The sequence below is a fragment of the Dermacentor variabilis genome, chromosome 8 (assembly GCF_050947875.1).
Source record: "Dermacentor variabilis isolate Ectoservices chromosome 8, ASM5094787v1, whole genome shotgun sequence".
In the NCBI taxonomy this organism is placed as follows: domain Eukaryota; kingdom Metazoa; phylum Arthropoda; class Arachnida; order Ixodida; family Ixodidae; genus Dermacentor; species Dermacentor variabilis.
The window spans coordinates 32,616,107-32,638,292 of NC_134575.1; the positions used below are offsets into that span (position 1 = coordinate 32,616,107).

Below are 22,186 nucleotides of genomic sequence, written 5' to 3' on the forward strand. Positions count from 1 at the left end.
ACTTTTTTTAACCTTTGATAAGTTAAACAAGTTGACAACTAATGAGCTGGAATGTTAAAGATGCATTAAAGGAACACTGAAAAGAAAAGTAATTTCAGAAGTATTGATAAACTACCCTTCTACGGTACCAAAAAAGCCACTCATACCGTGGAAAGAGGCTTGTAAGCAACGAAAGATGCAAAAAAAAAAGAAAAATGAAAAGACAGGCACTGTCTTAAAGTTCCTGTATAAGATCGCCGTGACACCATAGATTTCAACGTCTGCTCAGGCATAGTTCAATTTTTATAGCTAACTATGGGCTACGCTGTAGTATTCTGAAAGTGCCAAAGACTCATAGCCCACTTAACAAGTTTCTAGAAGTTACATTGAGCACGATAACTCAAATATGTGAAGTATTTTGAAACCTCTCACATTGCACTGGACGTACTGGCACTTGGGTTTCAGTGCAAAATTTAAAGAAAAAATGAAAGTTTGCTCTTTATTCTCATCTTCAGTACTCAAGCTATTACAGCAACATCACCTAAAATAGTCCTGAAAGAACACCAAATCTAAATTGATTTAGTCTTCCACTTTCGTGTTCCTTTAAGAAGCATTAAGGACTTACCCCGTATCCCGTTTCCCATTCCGTTCCTATGGGATTTTCTTCTGTGATGCCTTTCCGCCTTGCTAGAACTCGGCTAAGAAGGACTCTCTTGTTTCGGATGACGTCTATAATAGCCCATACCTGGGTCACAAGAGAAAAAAATGGAGAGAAACAAGCACAACTTATTAAAAACTGTTCCAACTCCAGGTACCAGATATTCTATTGCGGTGGCAATTATATGAAAACCCCAGACGAATTTCTGCCATCTTTGACACCGTCGGCGTTGCTGTGATGTTCCATATAAAGTCTAAGTGCAATAAAATTGCAGCCACATGCCGTATTCTGTGGGTGCGAGCAAAAGCTTGCGAAGGTGCGCCAAGAAGTATGTTGGCTTGATTTGGCAGTGTCTCCTCACGCTCACAAGGGAAGAAGGCTGGGAGGGTACACACCATCCTCTCGTGCATGCGAGGGGGAGAGGAGCAGGGAAATACGTGCACACTAGGATGGGGGGGGGGGGGTCAGTGCGAATTTCTTCTTCTACTACAGCTTCGGCGGCCAAGCACGGCCACGTGCGTATTATCTTGGAGGCAATCTGCGCTGGGCTCGAAGAGTAGCGACTGGCTATAGCTGATGGCTTCGTGTGTGCCGAGTCATTGCATGCCTAGTTTGTGCTGAAGCGAAAAGGAGGCACAAAGGCGCCCTTGCATGCCTAGTTTGCAGTGAAGTGAGGGGCAGCACAAGGGCGATTCCCTCGCCACTGCCGCCACTCTTCATCACGGCAGCGTTTCGACACTGCGTGTCCGCAATCATCGAGAGAGACACGGTTGTGTTTCCCTGTGCGCACGTGGCAACGTGCTTGTTAATTTATTTAGTAAGCGAATGCTAACAGCAGTTTAGGCAGCTGATAAAATGACTGCCCTTACTTCGTACAGCTGTCTAATAATTTGCTTATTGCAATCAATGCTTTGCCTGTCAAGCAAAACAGTGACTTCTTTTTTTACAGTGCGAATTTCCTTTTCTACTACAGCTTCGGTGGCCGGGCACGGCCTTGTGCGTATTATGTTGGAGGCAATCTGTGCTGGGTTCGAAGGCTAACATGAACATTGAAGCAGCGTTTTGTTTCTCCAATTGTGTAGAACAATGGGCTTGCTGCCTGTGGCCACACCAGCGAAGCACCTTGCATCATATTCATGTATTCTGCATCAAGCTGGTGACTACCTCCTGATGACATGGTCATGGCCTCAGGACTAATCCGAGTAAACTTGGTCACACCTGGGCACCTCTTCACAAACCTGGGCAGCAGATTTCAGCTATGACCACTGTCCTTGTGTCCTCGCGCCATTTGCAGCGAGAGAAAATTGCATAACAGCAATCGCTGCATAATACTACTTTGCGTTGACACAGAACTTCACATCTGGAGCTGTTATCTATTCTCAGCATGGGAACAGAGAAATGGTGTAAATAGTTTTCTTGACAACCACTGTGGCAGTTTTGATGAGATGTTTCATTTAAAAAGAAAAGTTAAAATCTAGTGACTGTAGCAAGTGCATTTTCAATTTATGCTATAAATGTTTTTGAAAAATTAATGAAAATAGGAAAATTGAGAAACACAATTAAATAGTTTACAATCGTGTAAGTCAGCAATAAATAATGACATCACACTTTTATAAGCTACACTTAATGATACATCTAAAACAGCAAAGACTAATGGGTTATAGATTGCTCTAAACTATACCACTAATTAGTGACTAATACTTTTGCAAAACCCTCCTTAACATTTTAACAATCTCACATAAGCTGTAAATTTATATGTCACACTTGTTTGCTTGAGATTCTCTAACAAATGAAGCTAACAAAACTGCAATATCTGTTTTTGGTGCAGAGTTACAAAATTGTAAACATTGTGCTTAAATTTTTTTTAAACTTGTCAACTTTAAGCAATTTTCGCGAAAAAAATTTGTCTGAAGCAAATAATATATGCTTCCCAGAAGATGCTAGAATGCAACTTTCTCTCTCTAATGCATCACATTTCATTCAAATCGGTCAAGTGGTTGTCCCCCCAAAATATCTTCATTTTACATGTGTATTTCAATAGAGAAATCAGAGTCGGCCCCAAGCTAAGGTTTCCTCTTTAAGGGCTAGTACAACACTGCATAGTGGCATGCTATGGGGACATCAATATTTATGATTGTGGCATATGTGTAGAAATTAGCAGCAGCAACTGCCTTCATTACAGAAAAGAGGCCATAAAATATTTCTGGTGATAGCAATACAGTATTTCTCCTACATTCAAGGTGCTAGCACAAAGTGAAACAAGACTTACTTTAAGTGATCAAACAGTGGTCAAACATGGTATGTCAAGGGCCAGAGCAAATGTTTCTGCAAGGGGACTTGCCTTTATTAGGGCCCTGATACATGGTTATGAAATATCGTGATTTCTTCCATTCGCTAAAGATCCTTCTGTAGTTTCCTTTTTCCAACGATTCCCACACAAGCCTAGTCGACTATACACCCAGAGGATGTGACCCATTTTGTACACAATGAAAGAAAAAATAAATGTATTATCACTGTTATATCCTTCTTTCGACCATTGTTGATCACTTTGCACAAATTAATAACAGCACCAGAGAGAACATGGTAGCTACCACTAGTTTACATGAGCACTGCACTGTAATACAGTCGAACCCGACTATATCGAACCCGTTTACATCGAATTATTCTGTATATCGAACAATTTCTGGTCACGGTATAGTTACAATGAGTATATATAGCAAAAATTACGCTTACATCGAACAAATATTGCAGTGACTCCCGATATATCGAACCGTCAAGCGGCGGAAAAGTGCCCCCAGAAGTTGGCTTTCCCTCGCGGTAGCGGGGAAACCCGGCGGCGCGGCTCCATCCAACCGCTCTCCCTACCGTGACCGCGCTGCCTCGGGCTGTTCGGGCGAGCCGTCGACACTCCCCCTGTCGCGCATAGTGGAGTCTATTAGGCCACATCCTCCCTCTTTCTCTCTCTCATCTTTCACTTCCCACTCTCTCCCCTGACGACGCTTCGCCGTGTTCCCTCACGGGTTGTAGAATCAAGCGTCCTTCCTTTCTTTAGATCACTATCTATCGACACTCCCCAGCAAAAAAATGATCCTGGCCCGCCTACAGCGCTTGCTCAGACAGCCAATCAGAGGCTCTTGTGCTCTCTTCGTGCAAGATGGCGAAAGCGCGAGTTGTCAGGCTGGTTGTCCGGTTTATCGTGTTTGCGCCTTGTGGGACTTCTCCCGCAGTGTTGCCGTGATGAAGCAGCAGGATTCGCCTTTCGTCGTGAAGCTCGAAATCATAAATCGCGTCGAACGCGATGAGAAGTTGGATGGCCCCGCAACGTGCAAGATTCCGAGGAGCACTCTCGGCACGGTTAGGGCTAAAGTGACCCGACTCGCAACCCGGTGCCCGTGGCGCCCGACGCGTACGCACGGCCGTGTACGAGGGGTTCTTCATACGTGCCGGTTTCCGCGTGCTCGGTGATGACTGTAAATTCTGATGAATGCGACAAAGCCGTTGCCGGTGTTGCCGAAGTTTGGAGCGAGCTGTCAAAATTTCCGGAACATTCGAATCAACGGCGGACGACTTTGTCAGGGCAGATAGATGATGGTGTCGCGACCACGGGAGAGCCCGGAAACGAAGACTACATCGCCGACATCGTACCGAGCACAAATGAAAGTAGGCACGTTGAGGAAAGCAACTACGGTCCTTTGCCCACATCCTCCGAACTGATTGGTAATTAGTCCGGTGCTTCTGCGCGAATGCGGAAGGTTGCGGCCTCAGCTGCTCCGACTCTTTAGACAACGTGGGGAAGTACGTGCGTCGCAGGCAGCGAAATTGCCCGAGCAGAAGAAAATGCAGGACTAATTTAAGCGAAACTAAGCTAGTTTCTTCAATAAAGTGATTTTATAAATGGTATGTGCTTTTATGACATCCAATTATTTAGCAGGCTTATATCGAATTATGCTCTATATCGAACTGATGGGCGTTTTTTTGCGAGTTCGATATAGCCGGGTTTGACTGTACCCCAAAACTTGCATGTGTGAATAAAGTGCCCACAATAAACGCAGAAACTCCATCATTGTTGATGGAGTTTCTTCAGCTGCCTCCAATGTGCCCAGAGCAAGAACAGTTCAATTCAGCTAATAGAGTAAGTATACTCCGTTTCACAATTAGCAGGTTACGCTGTGGGAGCTACACAAGTAGTGTGATCATGGAAGTCTGACTCTAAGTGATTTGCAGTACAGTTGTTTTCAACCCATAATGCTTTATGTGGACTATAATATAATCTCGAGTGAGGGCTGCCGGCTGTCTATGTACTGCACCTCAAAGTTGGCAGCCCAAAATTTGGAATGAAATCCAACCAAGGAGCGATTCATGTTTGGTGCTCCGATGCCATGCATGCTCGCTAGATGGTGAGAGCTGCACTTTGACCTCTGATGTCCAGGGCACGGCCATGACTGGCTCCTCTGCGTTCCTCCACGGCAGCACAAAAGTTGCAGGCACTACTTCATTTCTTTGTGCTGTGTTTTCACAACCAGCTCAGCCAGCTCCTTTGGCTGGTCTGTCAGATGCTGGGAGTCCGCAATGGTGAGGGAGCATTTGATGGCGAATGACATTGCATTTAAGCTAAAGGTGGTTGTGTACACCATGGAAAGTGAGCAGCCAGCTGCAACTTCTTCACTGACGACAAGGGCATATGTTAGTGGCTGAAGCAGAAAGGGGAGCTCACCACAATCGAGGAAGGCGTTTCGTGGGAAAGGGTGTAAATTCCTAGAACTTGCAGCTCGAAAAATTAGACCAAATGGCCTGGTCCTATGTAAGGGCAGCACCTCATTAAAATCCCCCCAAAAAAGTGTGGTCCTTTCACAAGCAAACGTGGTACCTATTTCAAATACTATTACGACTACAACTTGTGGACGTAAGGTCAAATTGTAAGGTTACATCAAATAACATATTACTGGTATACCTTTGCGCTTCTAGTATCCGTAACAGACACGGAGCAGCGCTGCTCCATGTCTATTATGAATCCAAACCAACTAGCCTGGCAACGCGCCTCAGCTTCATGACTGCAACAACTGCGCTTTGGCCGCTGGTCACTTAAAGCTGGTGGATTCAAGTCTGTGTCGCCTTTCATGTAATAATTATCTTGCATTTTGGGACATAAAAGTATGAGACTTAATGTTGCATCGAATTACACGACTCATACCTATATACTTCTTTCATATTTGATGCACAAATTTTTGGCCACGAATACAAGTAATGAGAAGTCTCTCCAGTCTTTGTAGTGTTCACCGCTGTGTATGAAACGGAGTAATAGCTTGGTGTCTAGGGGGACAGGAAGGAGGCTTTTCCACAGCACTGCTGCTAACCTATGAAGCCAGTTTTCCCTTAGGTAAAAAATCCCTACTGCCCTGGATTTCCCTAGTTCTTTTTATGATACAGTCGATCACTTTGCCAATATACTTTTTGTAGAAGCAAACTTTTGTTATGCAGCCAGACTGCGAAAGTATAGCTTAACTTTATTGCCAAGCTAATTTCTATAAATATAACTACTGAACTCTCTGCACTCAAGCTTAAATGATGTAGCATTGCAAGTTTTTGCAGCACAAGAGTTTTTCTTTCCTTCACAAGTTTTACCTCGATCTAAAAAGATTTTCCTAAACGAGGCCTAAAGTCCCTAGATCTAAGCAAATTTCCCTGGTATTGGCAGCACTGCTTCACAGCCACGTACCTGGTCGTCCGGGCCCACAGAGACAGAGTGAACATTCTCTGACATCAAGGTCCAGACAGTGCCTTCTGGGAAAATGTCCATGACTTCGGCACGACGCCACAGCTTGCCCGAAGCATCGATGGCACATACAGTAGCATACCCAGCGGAAACCTTTGTCAGTACTGTGTTACTAGATGGCGGCTCGATGTGGAACCAGGCAGTACCTGCATAATAAGAGTTCGAAACAAAATATCCAGATTGTTCTTTCTTCCTACAAATAATCGCTTGCTGATAGTACTACAGCAGCAGGTCACGTCTTGTGTGAATAAACGCAGAAACAGGTGACGGCTGCCATTCATTCAACAGATGATGAAAACGTGCACATAGAAGGTTATAAAGGAAACACTGCAGTATTAAATTAACACAACTTCAAACTTTCTTCTACATTATGGAGCATGAAGCAGCCAATATAATGCTAATGCAGATATCCATGAATGAAAGATGAAACTGCAGGCCTTCATGCCATATTGCCCGCCGTGGTTGCTCAGTGGCTACGGTGTTGGGCTGCTGAGCACGAGGTTGCGGGATCGAATCCTGGCCACGGCGGCCGCATTTCGATGGGGGCGAAATGCGAAAACACCCGTGTGCTTAGATTTAGGCGCACGTTAAAGAACCCCAGGTGGTCGAAATTTCCGGAGTCCTCCACTACGGTGTGCCTCATAATCAGAAAGTGGTTTTGGCACGTAAAACCCCATAATAAAACAACATTCATTCTATATTTTCGGCTATAAGCACATGAATGTTAGTGAGGCCTTCCCATTAGAAGTGTATAACACTATATATTGTGTTTTCGAGAACAATATATCAGGCTGTAAAAACAAAACAAAACCAGCAATGCTGTCTTTAAGACCACATGATCAATCACGCAAAATGGACCACTGTAGAACACCGACTAGCCATACATGTGCATGCACTCAAGTGCACATAACCTGTCGGGATGTGCAAGACACAGAAAAGCCCTATTTCTTCGTTGCCTGGCCATGCAGCCTCATTAGTAGTCAACCTGATGAAGCAACTAATATGACCGATTAGGCAGACAAATTAATTACGAGTTAACCTTCAATACCTCAAAGCAATCTTGATCAGCTACAAACACTTGCATACTATTGAATGCTAACCCTGCCTGTCCACTTTAGGAGAGAAATTGTAGTATCCAGTTGCTTATTAGAAGCTTAAATTTCGAGTGAAAGTCTGGCAGTCCACCATATATTAGTATATATCTGCATTAAGCATTATATAGGCCAAGTTTTTAACTAAAGGTGAAAGAGATGCTGAAGTTATATTAAAAAGGTGATGATGTGCTTCCCTTAAAAACTAACAACACTGTACCTCTCTGGCAACATTGTAGCACCTCCACCAATTCCAAGCTTTGCACACAAGCCATGACAAAACTCTAGATTGTTAGACTTTAAGCTTTCAAGAAGTTTCATTCAGCATGCATACACTGTAGTTTAGAGCCTTTGAAGTGTAGCTGCCTTCTGGGATGGCATAACTCGCATTTAGATACCGCAGTCTACAGTCTACAGTTGTGTAGTTTACAGACAACTGTGATATCCCACTAAGTGCCCAACCTCTGAAAATTGGCACTGCAATTATATTTCCTTATAGAACAACACAGACAGCAGCTTGCTGTTTCAAAACTTCCAAGTTTACAAATTTCTACTGTATTCATGTGAAAAACATGAGCTCCACTTGCTTCAACAAGTAAACTACAAGCTTGACCAGAGAGCATTTTCCTTTCACTGAAAACGAGAGCGACCTTCCTTAAGAAAACATATGCATGCACAACTTATTATCGAAGTTGCATGTGGTTGCTCACCCGTGGGTCGCTCATCTGATATGCCATTGCGCGCGTAGGCCCAGCCATCCTGGCCAATTGCCCACACACGGTGCCGGGCCCCAACGCTGATGGACTCAAACTGCTGCTCCGTCGCCACGTGCATCCATGCCTTGCCCTAGCCAGCAACAAAGGCGAGTAACAGAATGCACGATCAGCATCATTGAAGATGTGGGTGCAGCCTAAAAGCAAAGCTGGGCAGGCCGAAAAAAAAAAAAAAAAAGAAGCACCGTTATTTGACAAAACTCCGATTTCTCTGCTAAAATGCATTTGAAATGCAGAGATGGCTTCACTAGGTAAGAGCTAAACCAACTTTAAAACTATATGAGAGAGAAAACCGAATCCTACTGACTGTTGAAATCAAAATGTTGATATAAGCGGAAGCTTTATACCTTAGGGGGGCTTTATACCTTGGGGGTCGTATCTAAATATGTATAAGAAACGCAATTCTTCTCGACATTGACTGCACCGCATTTAATGAGCATAGTTGCATTTAAAAGAATAAGTTTACATCTAGTGATGGTAGGAGCAGACTTTTATTGGGATATTAATTATATGGTCACTTCCAGTGCATTTCCGCTGCTGGCATTGGCGTTCGTGTCGCCGTCAGTGAGAGGTTCCGTATAAAGTCTAAGGGCAATGACACTGTCGCCGTGCACCCTATGTTATAGGTGCGAGTGAAGGTGTGCGAGGGGAGACAACGAACGCGGCTCAATCTCGCCCATGTGAAGGAGATGAGAAAGCACGCAAGAAGTGCGCAGTCTCCCGTCATGCACAAGGCACCAAAGTTGCAAGGTTGCGAGGAACCGGGGGAGGGTAGAGAGGGTGGGGGGAAGCGTTCTACTCTGGCTGCAACTGGGCATGCGACGGCTCCGTGCAGTCGCGCAGCCGTATCATGAGAGCGATCTGCACTGGGGGCAGCATCTATAGGTGGGTCTGGGGCTTGTAGCTTTGTGCATGCTGTACGTTCCTGGCGCTCACTTTTTTATTTAGGCCATCAATCTCTTTACAAAATTTGCTGAAAACTGCAATATTAAAGAACAAAAGCACAACAAGCATCCTGTTTTCAGCTCTGCAACTCACTAGCATAAGACAACATCACAATTTTGAGGACTGTACCTATTGTGAGATTTATAATGAACAAAAGTGATGTACCCCATTACTCTGGATAGCAATACGTTACTTTGAATTGTGCAAACTGATATGTCAGTAGACATTTCGCAAAGCTTTCATAAACACTGCAACAAGTTCATGTAAGCATGTCATGCAGCCAATTTGTCGGGTTTGCAAAATTGTGGATTCGTAAACTTTGCTTCAACATACTTGAAATTTACTAACTTACGGCAATATTTGTGAAAACTGAGGCCCCAGGGCGAAATTCTGGCTCCTACTATCAGCAAAATTAAGCTTTCTATAATGCAGCAAACTTACTTCGGATCACTTGAGCGGCTGTCCAAAATCATTCCTGAATTTCTCATGCATAGAAAAATCCAAGCTGACCCCCAGCTGAAGCCTACTCTCAAAGCCTACTGTTCTCGCTCCCCTACTTTGTATTAAAGGACATGTACAGCAGGAGCTATAAAAAAAAGAAGAAAGAAAAACGAGAAACACAAGAAGAATCCCACCTGGGGGCAGTCGAGCGTCACACCCCTTCGATAAACGGCTTCCCCGGTGGACGACACCGCCCACAGGGCGACGCCTCCTTCACCGACGTGATCCGGCCTAGCATCAAGCGACAGCGACACGTCTCGAAGGGGCATCGGCTCCACCTCGACCCAAGGCCCAGTTGTGCTCAGCCGGCAGAGCCTGCTCCCAGACATGGTGAAGGCAATGGCAAAATAATTTATATACAGTTGTATTTTTCAAATTCTTTTCACTTTCTTGTTGGTTTTAGTTACAAAGGCACATCCTGTGGTGGCTATGGTATTCTGCTGCTAACCACAAGATCATAAGTTGAATTATTGGCCACAGGTGATGCATTTTGACTGGGGCAAAATTCAAGAACGGTCATGTACTAAGGTGCACGTTAAAGAACTCCCCAGGTGGTCGAAACTAATTTAGAACACACCACTAGGGTGTCCCCCATAACACGCTAAGATGAATGTCATAGTGTGACCTGAAGGTATACCGGACGAGACAGACAACCACCAGCGCTTGCGCTCGTCTTTGTCCCATCATCCAGTTTTCCTTCAGTTCGCGCTACCATTCTAAACAGTAAACATGTACCAATTAGACCAATACGCTACCCATGCACTGTGCACTTTTGGAATGTTAAACCCCCCAACTTATTTAAGTGCATGCGGCTGCGCTGGAGCGGGCAATCTCCCTCTTGAATCTTTTTGTTCTTTCGCAAAAGAGTCAAATAAATGGGGGACGGAGTTAATTGGTTCATCAACTGAGTGACTGATTAAGTGGCTGGTAGATTGGTCTATGGTCAAGGCAATTGCTCAACCGCTTAGAACGCTCAGAAGCAAAATGGTGGGTTTTGAAAGACGTTTTTGCCAGGGGCTCCACATGAACTTCGACCACTCGTGGGTTCCCAATGGCCTGCTAAACCTAAGTAGACCAGAATCTCTTTAAGATTAAATTGTGGGACTTACCATCCCAAAATGGCACAGTGGGTTAATGAGGGACGTCACAGTGAAGGGCTCCAGAATAATCTCGACCACCTGGGGTTCGTTATACTGTACACACAAAGCATGGCACACTCAGAATTTCTGTATTCCTCCCACACTGGAATGCAACCATGCCACTGCCGAGAATCTAAACCTACCACCTCATCTTCTGCAACAGAATGCAGTCATGATGGGTGGAGAAGAATCGCCTGAATGGCTCCGTCATGCAACAGTGTAATAATGATAAACAAATGAATAACAAGAACCACGCCGATTCGAACGCTCGCGCGCAACTACGAAAGCCAGCGACCGAGCAACTTCTGCAGCTCAAGTGCAAATCCTCGCAACTATTCGAACGCTCGCGCGCAAGTATGAACCGCCGCACAGATTCGAGCGAACGCACGCAAGTACGAACGCGAGCGACAGCGCAACTTCGGCAGCTGAAGTACGAACCACCGTGCAGACTCGAACACTCGCGCGCAAGTACGAACGCGAGCGACCGAGCAACTTCTGCAGCTCAAGTGCAAACCCCCCGCCCCGCGCCGATTCGGACGCTCGCGCGCAAGTACGAACCGCCGCAGAGATTCGAGTGAACACGCTCTAGTACGAACGCGAGCGACAGCGCAACTTCGGCAGCTGAAGTACGAACCGCCGTGCAGTTTCGAACGGGAGCGACCGAGCAACTTCGAAGTACAAGCCCCCGCGCCGATTCGAACGCTCGCGCGCAAGTACGAACCACCGCCCAGATTCGAACGAACGCGCGGAAGTACAAGCCGCCGGGCAGATTCGAACGCTCGCGCGCAAGTACGGACCCCCGCGCCAATTCGAACAAACGCGCGCAATTACGAACGCGAGCGACATCGCAACTTCGGCAGCAGTACGAACTACCGCGCAGATTCGAACGCTCACGCGCAACCAGTGGCGTAGCAACAGGGGGGGGCGGGGGGCCGTGAGCCCCGGGTGCAAGGAGCCAGTGAGGGGGGGGGGGTCATATAGACACCCCTCTTTCAGCCGGCTACACCCGCGGAGGGGGGTGACAGAAGACCTATGGGCCCCGGGTGCCAGACGACCTAGCTACGCCACTGCGCGCAACTACGAATTCCAGCGACCGCGCAGCTTCGGCAACTCAATTACGAACTGCCGCGCTGATTCGAACGCTTGCGCGCAAGTACGAACGCCAACGACAGCGGAACTTCGGCAGCCGAAGTACGAAACCCCGCGCCGATTCGAACGAACGCGAGCGACATCGCAACTTTGGCAGCTCAAGTACGAACCGTGGCACAGATTCGATTGCTCGAGCGCAATTACGAACGTCAGCGACCACGCAATTTCGGCAGCTCAAGTGCGAACTGCAGCGCCCATTCGATTGAACGCGAACAAGTATGAACGCGAGCGACACACAACTTCGGCAGCTCAAGTACGCACCACCGCACAGATTCGAATGCTCGAGCGCAAGTACGAACGGGAGTGACATCGCAACTTCGGCAGCTCGAGTACGAACCAACGCACAGATCCGAATGCTCGAGCGCAAGTATGAACGCCAGCGACCGCGCAACTTCGGCAGGTCAAGCACGAACCACCGCGCCGATTCTAACGCTCGAAATGCTGCCGACGTGGGCGGAATTCCATCGCTCGACCTCGTGCTTTGTAGCCCAACACTACAGCCACTAAGAAACCACGGCGGGTACCGACAGATTCCTGCCATAGTTCATTCTTGAACACGAAATCGCCTATGGTGCTTTTTTTTCGTGAAAAGACTTGGAAGACGTGTATGTAGTACGCCTTGTGTGTAAGTGCCAACGACCCGCGGTACTCGTCAAGGCGTTGATGTGAGGGGCAGGGTGATGCTCGGCTCCCACACCTGAACCACCGTCTTCGGCGCACGTAGTCGGTGATGCCCTTGGCGCCGTGGTACGAGAAGGGGAAGTCGGCCGCGTACTGCCAGCCGTCCTTGTCAACGCCGCCCGGGGTGTGGTAGTCCACCTGCCAGTCGCTCACCTGCAACACAAAGATGGATATTTATCACAATATGCATCTCACCGAGAACATAACGCAGGCCGATGTAGATGCAGAGCCTGATATGCATCAATGGCAGGGTGTGAGACCGGGCTAGTTGGTACTCCATGTTGAAGTGACCAGCGCAAGAGTGGACACGGGCGCTTGTCCTTGTCGCCTTTTTAGTGTCCCCGTCTCCACTCTTGCGCTATATACAGTCACTTCAGCATTAATGACGCACTGTTGTTTCGATGCAAAAGCGTCACAGGGCGCACTGACCGAAAAAGCCGGCGGCGTCTGCAGCAGCGAAACGGCACCAGTCTAAGACTTGCTTATATCTTGTATGCTTCTTTCCAGAAATGTATTGTGCCTTAAAATTCAGCCATGAAAATTTCTTGTCGTTAAGCTCTCGATATCAAGTATGCTCTAGTTCACTTATTAAAACCACGGCTTAGTTCTTTCTTTCCTCCACTGCATCTACGTATTACAGCACCAGGCTGAGTGTTCTGCAATATTTTTATTGTTTTGTTTACTGCATTTATGTATTACAGAGTGACACGCCGAGCGTTGTGCAATATCGTGGTCTGGGTGGGGATCGGCGCATTCTCAGGCATTCAGCTGCCTTTTCGCCACCCCTTTCCGCTGTACCACTGGATATGTATGTTTGAACTGTTGATGAAATAAACCATTGAAACCATTAAAAAAAACCTAATTGGCTATGACACCACTTCACTAGCGCTCGCGACGCTGGCTCGCGCTTGGTGGGCGAGAGCGGGTGAGAGGCGCCTGCTGCCGCAGTACTGCGTGAAGGGAGAGGGCATCGCCGCGACGCCACGTCATCTCGCTCTCTCTCTCGGAAGCCTGTGTTATCCACGCGCTCTTTGTCCACGCGAGCTCTCGCCTGCCTTCTAACTGCGCCAAGGCCAAATCAAAACGCGCCAAGCACCTCAACGCGCTCGTTTGCCCGCGAGAAGTTCACATCTCGAAGGGTCGCTTAGCGCCGTTCAAATGGACATCAATGCCTTCGCATTCACAACTTATAAGTGCTCAGGTATCCTCGGATTGTTTAATCGCGATGATAATGACGGTGGTGATGTTTCCTACGCACAAGTGGCACATCCCCACCGTAGGGGATATCGGCCAAGAACTGCACCGTTTGCACAAAATGGGTAAAGCAAGTTTAGAAGATAAATCTTTACGAACCAACCATGGTTGCTGTAAAAGAATGTTCCCATTCTTGGCCTATCCCTCTTAGTGGGTACGACTCATAAAAGAGGTTCATGATCATGTTCATCATCATCATGATCAAGAATGCGATTAGCACGTTTTGGGGAGGTGGTGGTCATTTGGGGCACTATGTCGCACTACATGAGCTATGGTGGCGCCAACACCTTCGAGCGCCACCTGCAGCGGATGCGACCGCCTTTGGACGTTGCGACCAGAGGCGCAACGTCTCGAAACGCTACAGTTGACACGAGGGAACGATGCGACAACTCGCCACTTGTCACTGTGCGGTTTCGCCGTGAAACGCGGGACTGCCAGTAACACCGTGCTGTTTTTACCGCTGTGCTATAGACTGTACTATCTTCGGGATCGGCCCACGAAAACGGTTAGACAGAAGAAATCGCGGTTAGTACCAAGTAAATATAAACGCTTCACAAGCTGTCTTACCGGGAAAAGACGCGTTATTGCACGGTGTCCATACCCACTCTGGGGGATCGCATGGTCCACCTCGTGGACAGTTTGATGACGATGATGATGATGGTGATGATGATCGAAGGCGTTAAACGACCACAAGCAGCACAGAATGACACATCTAGTGCAAGGCTACGGAGGAATAATTTAGGAATAACCAGCCATTTAAATTCTTAAATTTTACGTGCCCTAACCCCGATCTGATTATGAGGCTCGCTGTAGTGGGGGAGACGGTTAATTTTGACCGCCTGAGGTTTTTTAAAATATGCACCAAAAATTTAAGTACGAGAGCGTTTTTGAATTTCGCCCCCATCGCAATGCGGCCTCCTTGGCCGGGATCGATCCTGCGACTTCGAGCTTAGCGATGCAACGCCATATCGACCATAGCTATCATGGCGTGTGAGGAATGACAAACACAGCAACCATTTACAAACAGCTTCAAACTAATGCCACATGTGGATAAAATCTATTGCCGGTGTCACAAGGAAGAGTACAAGTTTACAAGCGGATTTCCAATAAGCCCCCCTTTTTTTTGCATAAGTTACTGTTTCTGTGAGCTCCCTACGCAGATTTCCTCTAGCCTTGGTGGCGCTAAGCGTGCACTCGCTGCAGTTACATGCACGTAAGAGAAGAAGAAGAAGATATCACGAGATGTCGCGTTCGATTCGGGCTGTCGGTCCGGTTTTACTCCGATTCCTATAGAGAAAAATCTAATCATAACCGAGAGCCGGGTTTTCGAGTTCTGCTCCTCGACCTCCGAACGTCGCTACTCAACGCGGGCCAACCCTCAGTCCGACACGCAACACGACGGGCGGCACAACGGGTGATCGCTAGGCCTAAAGCTCGAACGGACTCTTGACGGCCGTGCCAGACGCGCCTCGGTCTACCCGCATCCTTTTTTTGGTCTGGGCCACAGCAAAACACTGCACTTGGCAGGTGTACCATTATACGGAGGTAAGCAAACTGTGCACTACATTGTAAAAAAAAAAATATCCACCGAGCAAGACGCAGGTGTCTAAAGCGAAATCGGATTCCATCAAGAGTGTCAGCTGCCCAGCAAGCAGGTCAGGACAAGACACGTGTTTTTCTTACACCTGCCATGGCTATGAAGTCTCAGTGATGCATATAAGCAACTCTGCGACCAAACATCAAGAGGTGCGACTGATCCAAACGTCACTATAGGGGCGGCGACGTATAGCAAAAAATAAAAAGAAAAAAGAAAGACAGGAACCCGACTGACCAAACTTAACCGCGCAGAAGGTTCTGCGGTGACTCGATTCCGTGTAGCCCGACACTGAGCGACACGCAAGGAACGGGTCATGGCCCAGAACGCCACGCAACAGGAAGAAGGCAGCTCGGCCAGCGAGACCGAGCTTGAGTTCGTCACCGCCGACTTCGCGGAACTCTGCGCGGTCGGTTTCGGACTCGCCTCCCTCATAGCCCTGGTGGCCGGGCTCACCTGGTACCTGATCTTCTACGTTCCGGCCGAGGACGCCGGAGGTCGGCGGGGCGTCAACTACACGCGGCTGCTCGAGGAATCCATCACTCGGTCCGTGGCGCCGTGCGACAACTTCTACCGGTTCGTTTGCACCGGCTGGATTCGAGACCACAGCAGGGGCCAGCACCGCAGCGTCGCCGACACGGTACAGCGCGAGGCGCTGCTTGACGCCAGAGACGCCTTTGAAGAGGGTGCCAGGAACCGTCGGCGACGAGGATCGACCGGTAGAACCTTATCGCGCGAGGTTTCCTCGGAGGTCGAGAATGCCGACGGGACGCGCCGAGACGTGGAAGGTGGCCTTCTGCGAGACCACCACCGGATGCCACTGACATCGTCTGCGCAGAGGCATCAGACGACGACGCCGAGGGGCTCAGCTGTTCTCAAAGCGGCGTCCCTGTTCGACTCGTGCAAGGAAGTGGTGGACAAGAAGAAGTCCGAGACAAAGAAGGTGGCCGAGTTCATGAAAACCTACACCAAGTTTCCCGCTGTCGAACCGCAGGACGCGGCCGATGCCGTGGCCGCGACCATCGAGCTTTCGCTCACCTGGGGCATCGACACGCTGTTCATCGTGAATGTGTTCGCCGACCTGGACGAAGGCGGTCGACCCACTGTGGAGATCGCCGAAAACGTCGAGCTATTCCAGTGGTTCCGCTGGCGCAACGTGCTCAAGGACTCGGGAAAGCTGGAGGAGTTCTTCCTCAGCCACCTACAGGCGATTCCGGGCTTCCGGTCATCACGGGACGAGTACCTCTTGACCGAGATAGCCGACGCCGATTCGCAGGTCATTCCTTCGCTACGGACGGACGAAGCGGTGCCGGACGACCCCACGTACCGCAACCTGTCCGAACTGATACCTGGCGTCGCGGGCCAGACGTGGGTCGACGAAATCAACCGGCAGACGGAGCCGTACTTCAAGGTGGAGGCCGATCACAAGCTCAGACTGGACAACGTCCACTACCTGCAGCAAGTCGGCAGAATCCTCAATTACACGGGGAAGCCGCTGCTCGTGCCCATGTTCATCGGCTGGACTGTGCTTCGCCAGCTGGCTCCGCGCGCCTCCTACAAGGCGGCCACCGTCGTCTACAAGGACACGGCGAGTTACGTCGACGCCTGTTTCAGTTACGTGGCCCGCGCGATGCCCCTGGCGGCCAGCTATCCTTACTTGAGCAAGTTACCCACGGCCAGAATGGAGGCGGTCGCCAGGACCATGGTCAAGGACGTCAGGCGCGAGCTCGCGGCCACCTTCGCCAACGTGCCCTGGATGGACAACGCTACGCGCGCTGCGGCCGGCGACAAGCTGGCCGCCATGGCCGAGGTCCTAGTCAAGCCGGCGTTCCTCGTCGACGAAGGCGCGCTCGACGCGCACTACGCCAACTTCTCGACTCACGACGACTACCTGACGGCGTCGCTGCAGACGGCCAGGTCCTCGACGAGGCTCGTCATGGCGAAGTTGTCCTCGTACCGAGACGGCGGCGGTCCCGGCGTTGCCATCGAGGACCTCGGATTCCCGCCTCTGACGGTGAACGCCCTGTACGACAGGGCGCTGAATGCCTTGGTCGTTCCGGCCGGCATCATGAGGCCACCATACCTGGACGACGGCGCGTGGACGGCTTTCAACTACGCGGGTCTCGGCGCGGTCGTGGGCCACGAGGTGATGCACGCCTTCGACGCGCGCGGCAGGGAACGGGACGGCAGCGGGGCGCTCCGGGACTGGTGGTCCGCCGACGTCCGCAAGCGTTACGAGGACAAGGCGGCGTGCCTCCGGCGAGCCTACAACGTCGGCCGGTGGCGAGAGGCGCAGAAACCTTCAGCTTTCGAATACGAAGACGTCGCCGACTTCACCTCGCTCCGCGTCGTCCTGGGCGCCTACAGGCGTCGGGCGTTCCTCCAGCAGCGCGGAGTGCGGACGCCGGCGTCCTTCCTGGAGTACTCGGGCGAGCAGCTCTTCTACCTCAACTACTGCTTCAAGCTGTGCTCCGCGGACGAAGACCACGACCTGCTCGAGGGTCCGCGCGCGGATTTCGCGACGGACGAAGACCGGTGCAACGTGCCGCTACGCCACCTGAAGGAGTTCGCCGACGCCTTCCGGTGCGCCAAGGGGGACCCCATGGACGTCCTGGACAAGTGTTCCTTCTGGGACCTGCCCGTGGAGCAGCTGGGCATGCACGAAGATGCGATGGCCGAGTCCCCGTGACAACGCCGCGACAACGTTATCTGACTTTGGAATTGATAATTCCGAAACTATACGCGAACGGCGACAAAATTATACCATTATTAACGAAAGATATATGGCAGCGACAGTCACTACATTGTATTTTTGTCTGTTTCTTCCACATGTGATTTTCGCGGTATTAGGAGTACAGTGTTGTTGGTTTTTGTTTTTTCTCACAAAACATTTCGAAGACTTTGTTGGCGCCAAACTCTCACGAGACGCTTACATGTGTGCCGCTCCGTACTCGAGTCATCGTGAACGGTACTGCCATCGCCATTACTGCCAAGTACCGACCTCATTCGCGTATTGCAAATGGTAACGTGAAGGTGTGAACATTATAACAACTGTTTCAGTTTTCGGTTTTATGTTTTTGTGGAGATTCGTTTAAGCTTTATAGCATAGACTGATTGATTCTTTTCCGTAATTGTTTTCTTTGCGATATGTTTCCTGCACGATGCAATATGGTAACCGAGTTAGTTCGACTGTTTTCCCTTTTGATTCCCATTTCAGATTCTCATGGAATTTCTAGTTCAATTTCATAAATTTCCAAGTGATTGTTTCGTCTCGTATGTGTGTACGTCACACAGGTTACATAAGCCGTGCTCCGCACCAAAGTTGCCAAGCCGTCTCGTCCGCAACAGCAAATGACGGCCATCGTTCACGTTGTCGCGACGACACTCGGATGCTTCAGAAGCGCGGGGACCCAGGGTTAATTTGCTACCAGCAGTGCGTATATAAGAAACACAAGAGCGCCCAACTCGCAAACATTCCTATCGAGGAGTATTAGAAACGTCGGGCTCGTGTTTGACGGACGCAAACCTAGCGTGGCGATGTGTCCCTATTGGGGAGTTTTAGAAACGGGTGACTCAAATGTTGGACGACGCTATCGGCCCTGTTTAAAAAACAATCCAACAAAGCACGAACACGAGGAGATACTATGGCACAGTTTGGTTTCTGTGCGCGAGCTGGCGCTGCAGTTTCGGGCGTCACCTGCTGCGGCTCATGACGAGCCATATACCAGCAATGAATTTAATAAAGGGAAGCAAGAGTCTGCAGTTCATTCGTTCAATAAATATTCAATTAAATTTTTCATGTGTTCATTTGTATGTTTAGTAGTCGACTAAACACTATTCTTTCTGGTCTAAATGTATTTCTTTCGTTCTTTTAGCTTCATTTTCTTGTGCTTCTCTTATTATTTCTGCGCTCCATTCCAAGCGTCCATCCCCCGTTGAGGGTACGCGCCATGTTTGATACCAACAAACAAGCAGACAAACACAGGAAGCGCAGCAACTCGACGCTTTCCAAGCTTTCCCGGCGGCAATGCAGTTCTACAGGTGCAACAGAAAAGTTTTCGCAAATATTTCATGGCGGAACTGGACTCATCTCAGTATCGGAGGGTTCTTCTCGGAAGCGCACTCAAACGCATCGAGGAGTCAGGGACTCACAGCGGCTCCTTGCATTAACCGATTTAATGAGATCGAAGAGTCAATGAGGTCGCGGGATTTTCTCTTTTTTTCTATCTTTCACTTGCAAACTCTCTCTTTTATCCTACGATACGATGAATGTGAAACTACACCCACACTATTATTGCGATATCAATTATACGGACACTCTAGGCGAATTTCCGCCGTCGCCGTGATGTTCCGTATAAAGTCCATGTGCGATAACATCGCGACCGCGCGCCGTGTTCTGTAGATGCGAGCGAAATCTTGCTAGGGTGAACCGAGACGGATGGTGACCTGTTGCGGCGGTGACTCCTCGGGCTCGCAAGGGAGGAAGGCGGGGAGACTGCGCGCCCTCTTTTCACGCTCGCAAGGGGGAGAGCGATGAGATGTGCGCGCGCTAGGGGGGGTGGGGAGGGGGGCATGTTAGTGCACATCACGGAGGAAGGAAACTAAGGAGAGGCCCTACCCCCTCCGCGCGCTAAGAGAAAAGTGTGGCGGAAATGACGTAGTAGGTTCTCATTTTTTGCCGCTTTTTTATTTTTGTTTGTTGTGTGGCCACGCCTTTTGGGCCACAATGGCGGCGTTGTTATGGTTTTGAGCGCTCACACGTGTTTCTTTGGTAGGTTTCGTGCCGTGGCAAAGGCGCTGTGTGGGCGGGTTTGCGTTAGTCACCGTGTCTTGTTGCGCTGTGTTACCTGCACCGTGCTCTGCCGGATGTTGCGCGAGCGCGCGCGCTCCGCGCACGATACCACGCGCAGTGCGGCGTGGTTTCGCGAAAGATGTAAACAAGAGAGGAGGGTGGCCCAAAAGGCGGAGCATCGCCATGAGCAACGCCAACTTCCGGCTTCACTTTTGCTTCACAAAGAGTGACGTCAGGGCCTCTCCTTAGTTTCCTTCCTCCGTGGTGCACATCTTCTCTTCTACTCCGGCTGCGACGGCTGATCGCGACCGCCCGTCCCGTATTGGAGGCAATCTGCGGTGGGTTCGAAGGCTAGGCGGCCCGAGATAGCTAATGGCTTCGTGCGCGATGCGGTACCCACGGGTAGCAAATCCTTTTCCCATCTGACAACGGCGCGCATGTTGTCACGAGCGTGGTTACCGTTGAAGTGAGTCACAGCACGAAGGGGAACTCGTTCGCCGCCAGCTGCCGCTCTTCTTCACGGCAGCTGCGGTCTGTGACCGCAGCTGCCGTGAAGAAGAGCGAACACCGCTGACTCGATGACCGCAGTGTCTGCGGTCATCGAGTCAGCGGTGTTCGCGTTCGCCTGTGCGCGCGTTACAAGGTGCCTGTTAATTTAGTTAGTAAGCGAACATTTACAGCAGCTTACGCAGCTGAGAAAGCGACTAAACTTTCTTCATATAGCTGTCCAATAATTTCCCATCGCAATTAATGCTTAGAACGACAGAAAGCTGAACTAGTTGGCAAGAGAGAGAGAGAGAGAGGTTTAATGATACGAAATGCTGAGAGGTCGGCCTGAGGGATATTCCTCTAGCCAGCTACTCGGCATTGGGGGAAGGGGAAGAGGGAAAGAAAGAGGGAAGATAGAGGTGCATGATGGGTGGCGATGACGATAGAAGGAAGATGTAGAACATATGGCAAGCAATTTGGCATGCTCAAAGTCTGCAATCCAGGCCCGTAAGTTGGCAAGGATTCATAATGCAAGAACGGGTAAGGCGTGCAGACACGGACACAAGTGGACAACACGAACACCGCCTATCAACTGAAGGAAGCACTGAGGCGAAAAAAAGAAAGAAGACACAAAACTCATCTGCGCATGCTCTGGAATGGTACACGTGACGGTCTACGTGAGATATAATTGTTCGGGCAATTGATCTCTTCCTTATCTAAGGTAATCGAAGGCTGACTCACGCGCGCTCCACCTTTCGGGCGAAACTGACCTTTTTCTTTTGTTTCCTCTACAAGTAGTTCCACTATTTAGGTATAACGTCCTAGATCCCGTTTCGTTATCTTTACTTTCCCCCCACACCTCCAATTCCTCGGCCTACCTACCCATCCCGTCCGCGCTGAGTAAATTCCATTGTTAACCCTTTGCACCCCACGGCCATACCAAGGGCAAACGCCGATTCTGACTGTTGTTTTCTTTAATCAATTAAGGATGACAAAATCTATTTAATCAAATTCTCTAGTTTTACGTACGAAAACTACAATACGATAATATGAGGCACGCCGCAGTGGGTGGACTGCGGAAACCGCTTGCGATTCTTTGACGTGCATCCTATGCACGGTACAACAACTACGCGAGGTCTCTTCCTTTTTTTCTTTTTTTTTCGCATTCCGCCGCCCATCTGACTGCGGCATCGCCTCTGGCGAGGCCGAACCCGCGACGCTTAAGACAAAATTTAAACGTTGGCAAAACTGTCGAAGTGTCCCGTGTACGCTGCTCTCGAAACTGCACTTTTTTCCACCCACACAGCCCCGTATGCAAGAGGCCCGCAATGTCGTTGCAGCAGACGTACACTGCGACGGCCACAATCG

At 49.4% G+C, this 22,186-nt stretch overlaps 2 protein-coding genes across 2 annotated transcripts in view; one reads left to right on the top strand and one right to left on the bottom strand.

Moving 5' to 3' along the window:
• Pex23 (tectonin beta-propeller repeat-containing peroxin 23) overlaps positions 1-22,186 on the bottom strand; it is a 78,063-nt gene that overhangs the window by 7,642 nt on the left and 48,235 nt on the right. Inside the window, exons 18-22 of the mRNA XM_075701668.1 lie at positions 12,706-12,842; positions 9,855-10,035; positions 8,212-8,347; positions 6,354-6,556; positions 605-724 (exon numbers count right to left, since the gene is read on the bottom strand). Coding sequence (XP_075557783.1) covers positions 605-724; positions 6,354-6,556; positions 8,212-8,347; positions 9,855-10,035; positions 12,706-12,842 — 777 coding nt within the window. The remainder of the gene's footprint in view (positions 1-604; positions 725-6,353; positions 6,557-8,211; positions 8,348-9,854; positions 10,036-12,705; positions 12,843-22,186) is intronic.
• On the top strand, positions 15,186-18,315 carry LOC142589939 (neprilysin-1-like). The gene has a single exon (XM_075701662.1). The coding sequence runs from the start codon at positions 15,854-15,856 to the stop codon at positions 18,224-18,226; it is 2,373 nt and encodes a 790-aa protein (XP_075557777.1). The 5' UTR covers positions 15,186-15,853; the 3' UTR covers positions 18,227-18,315.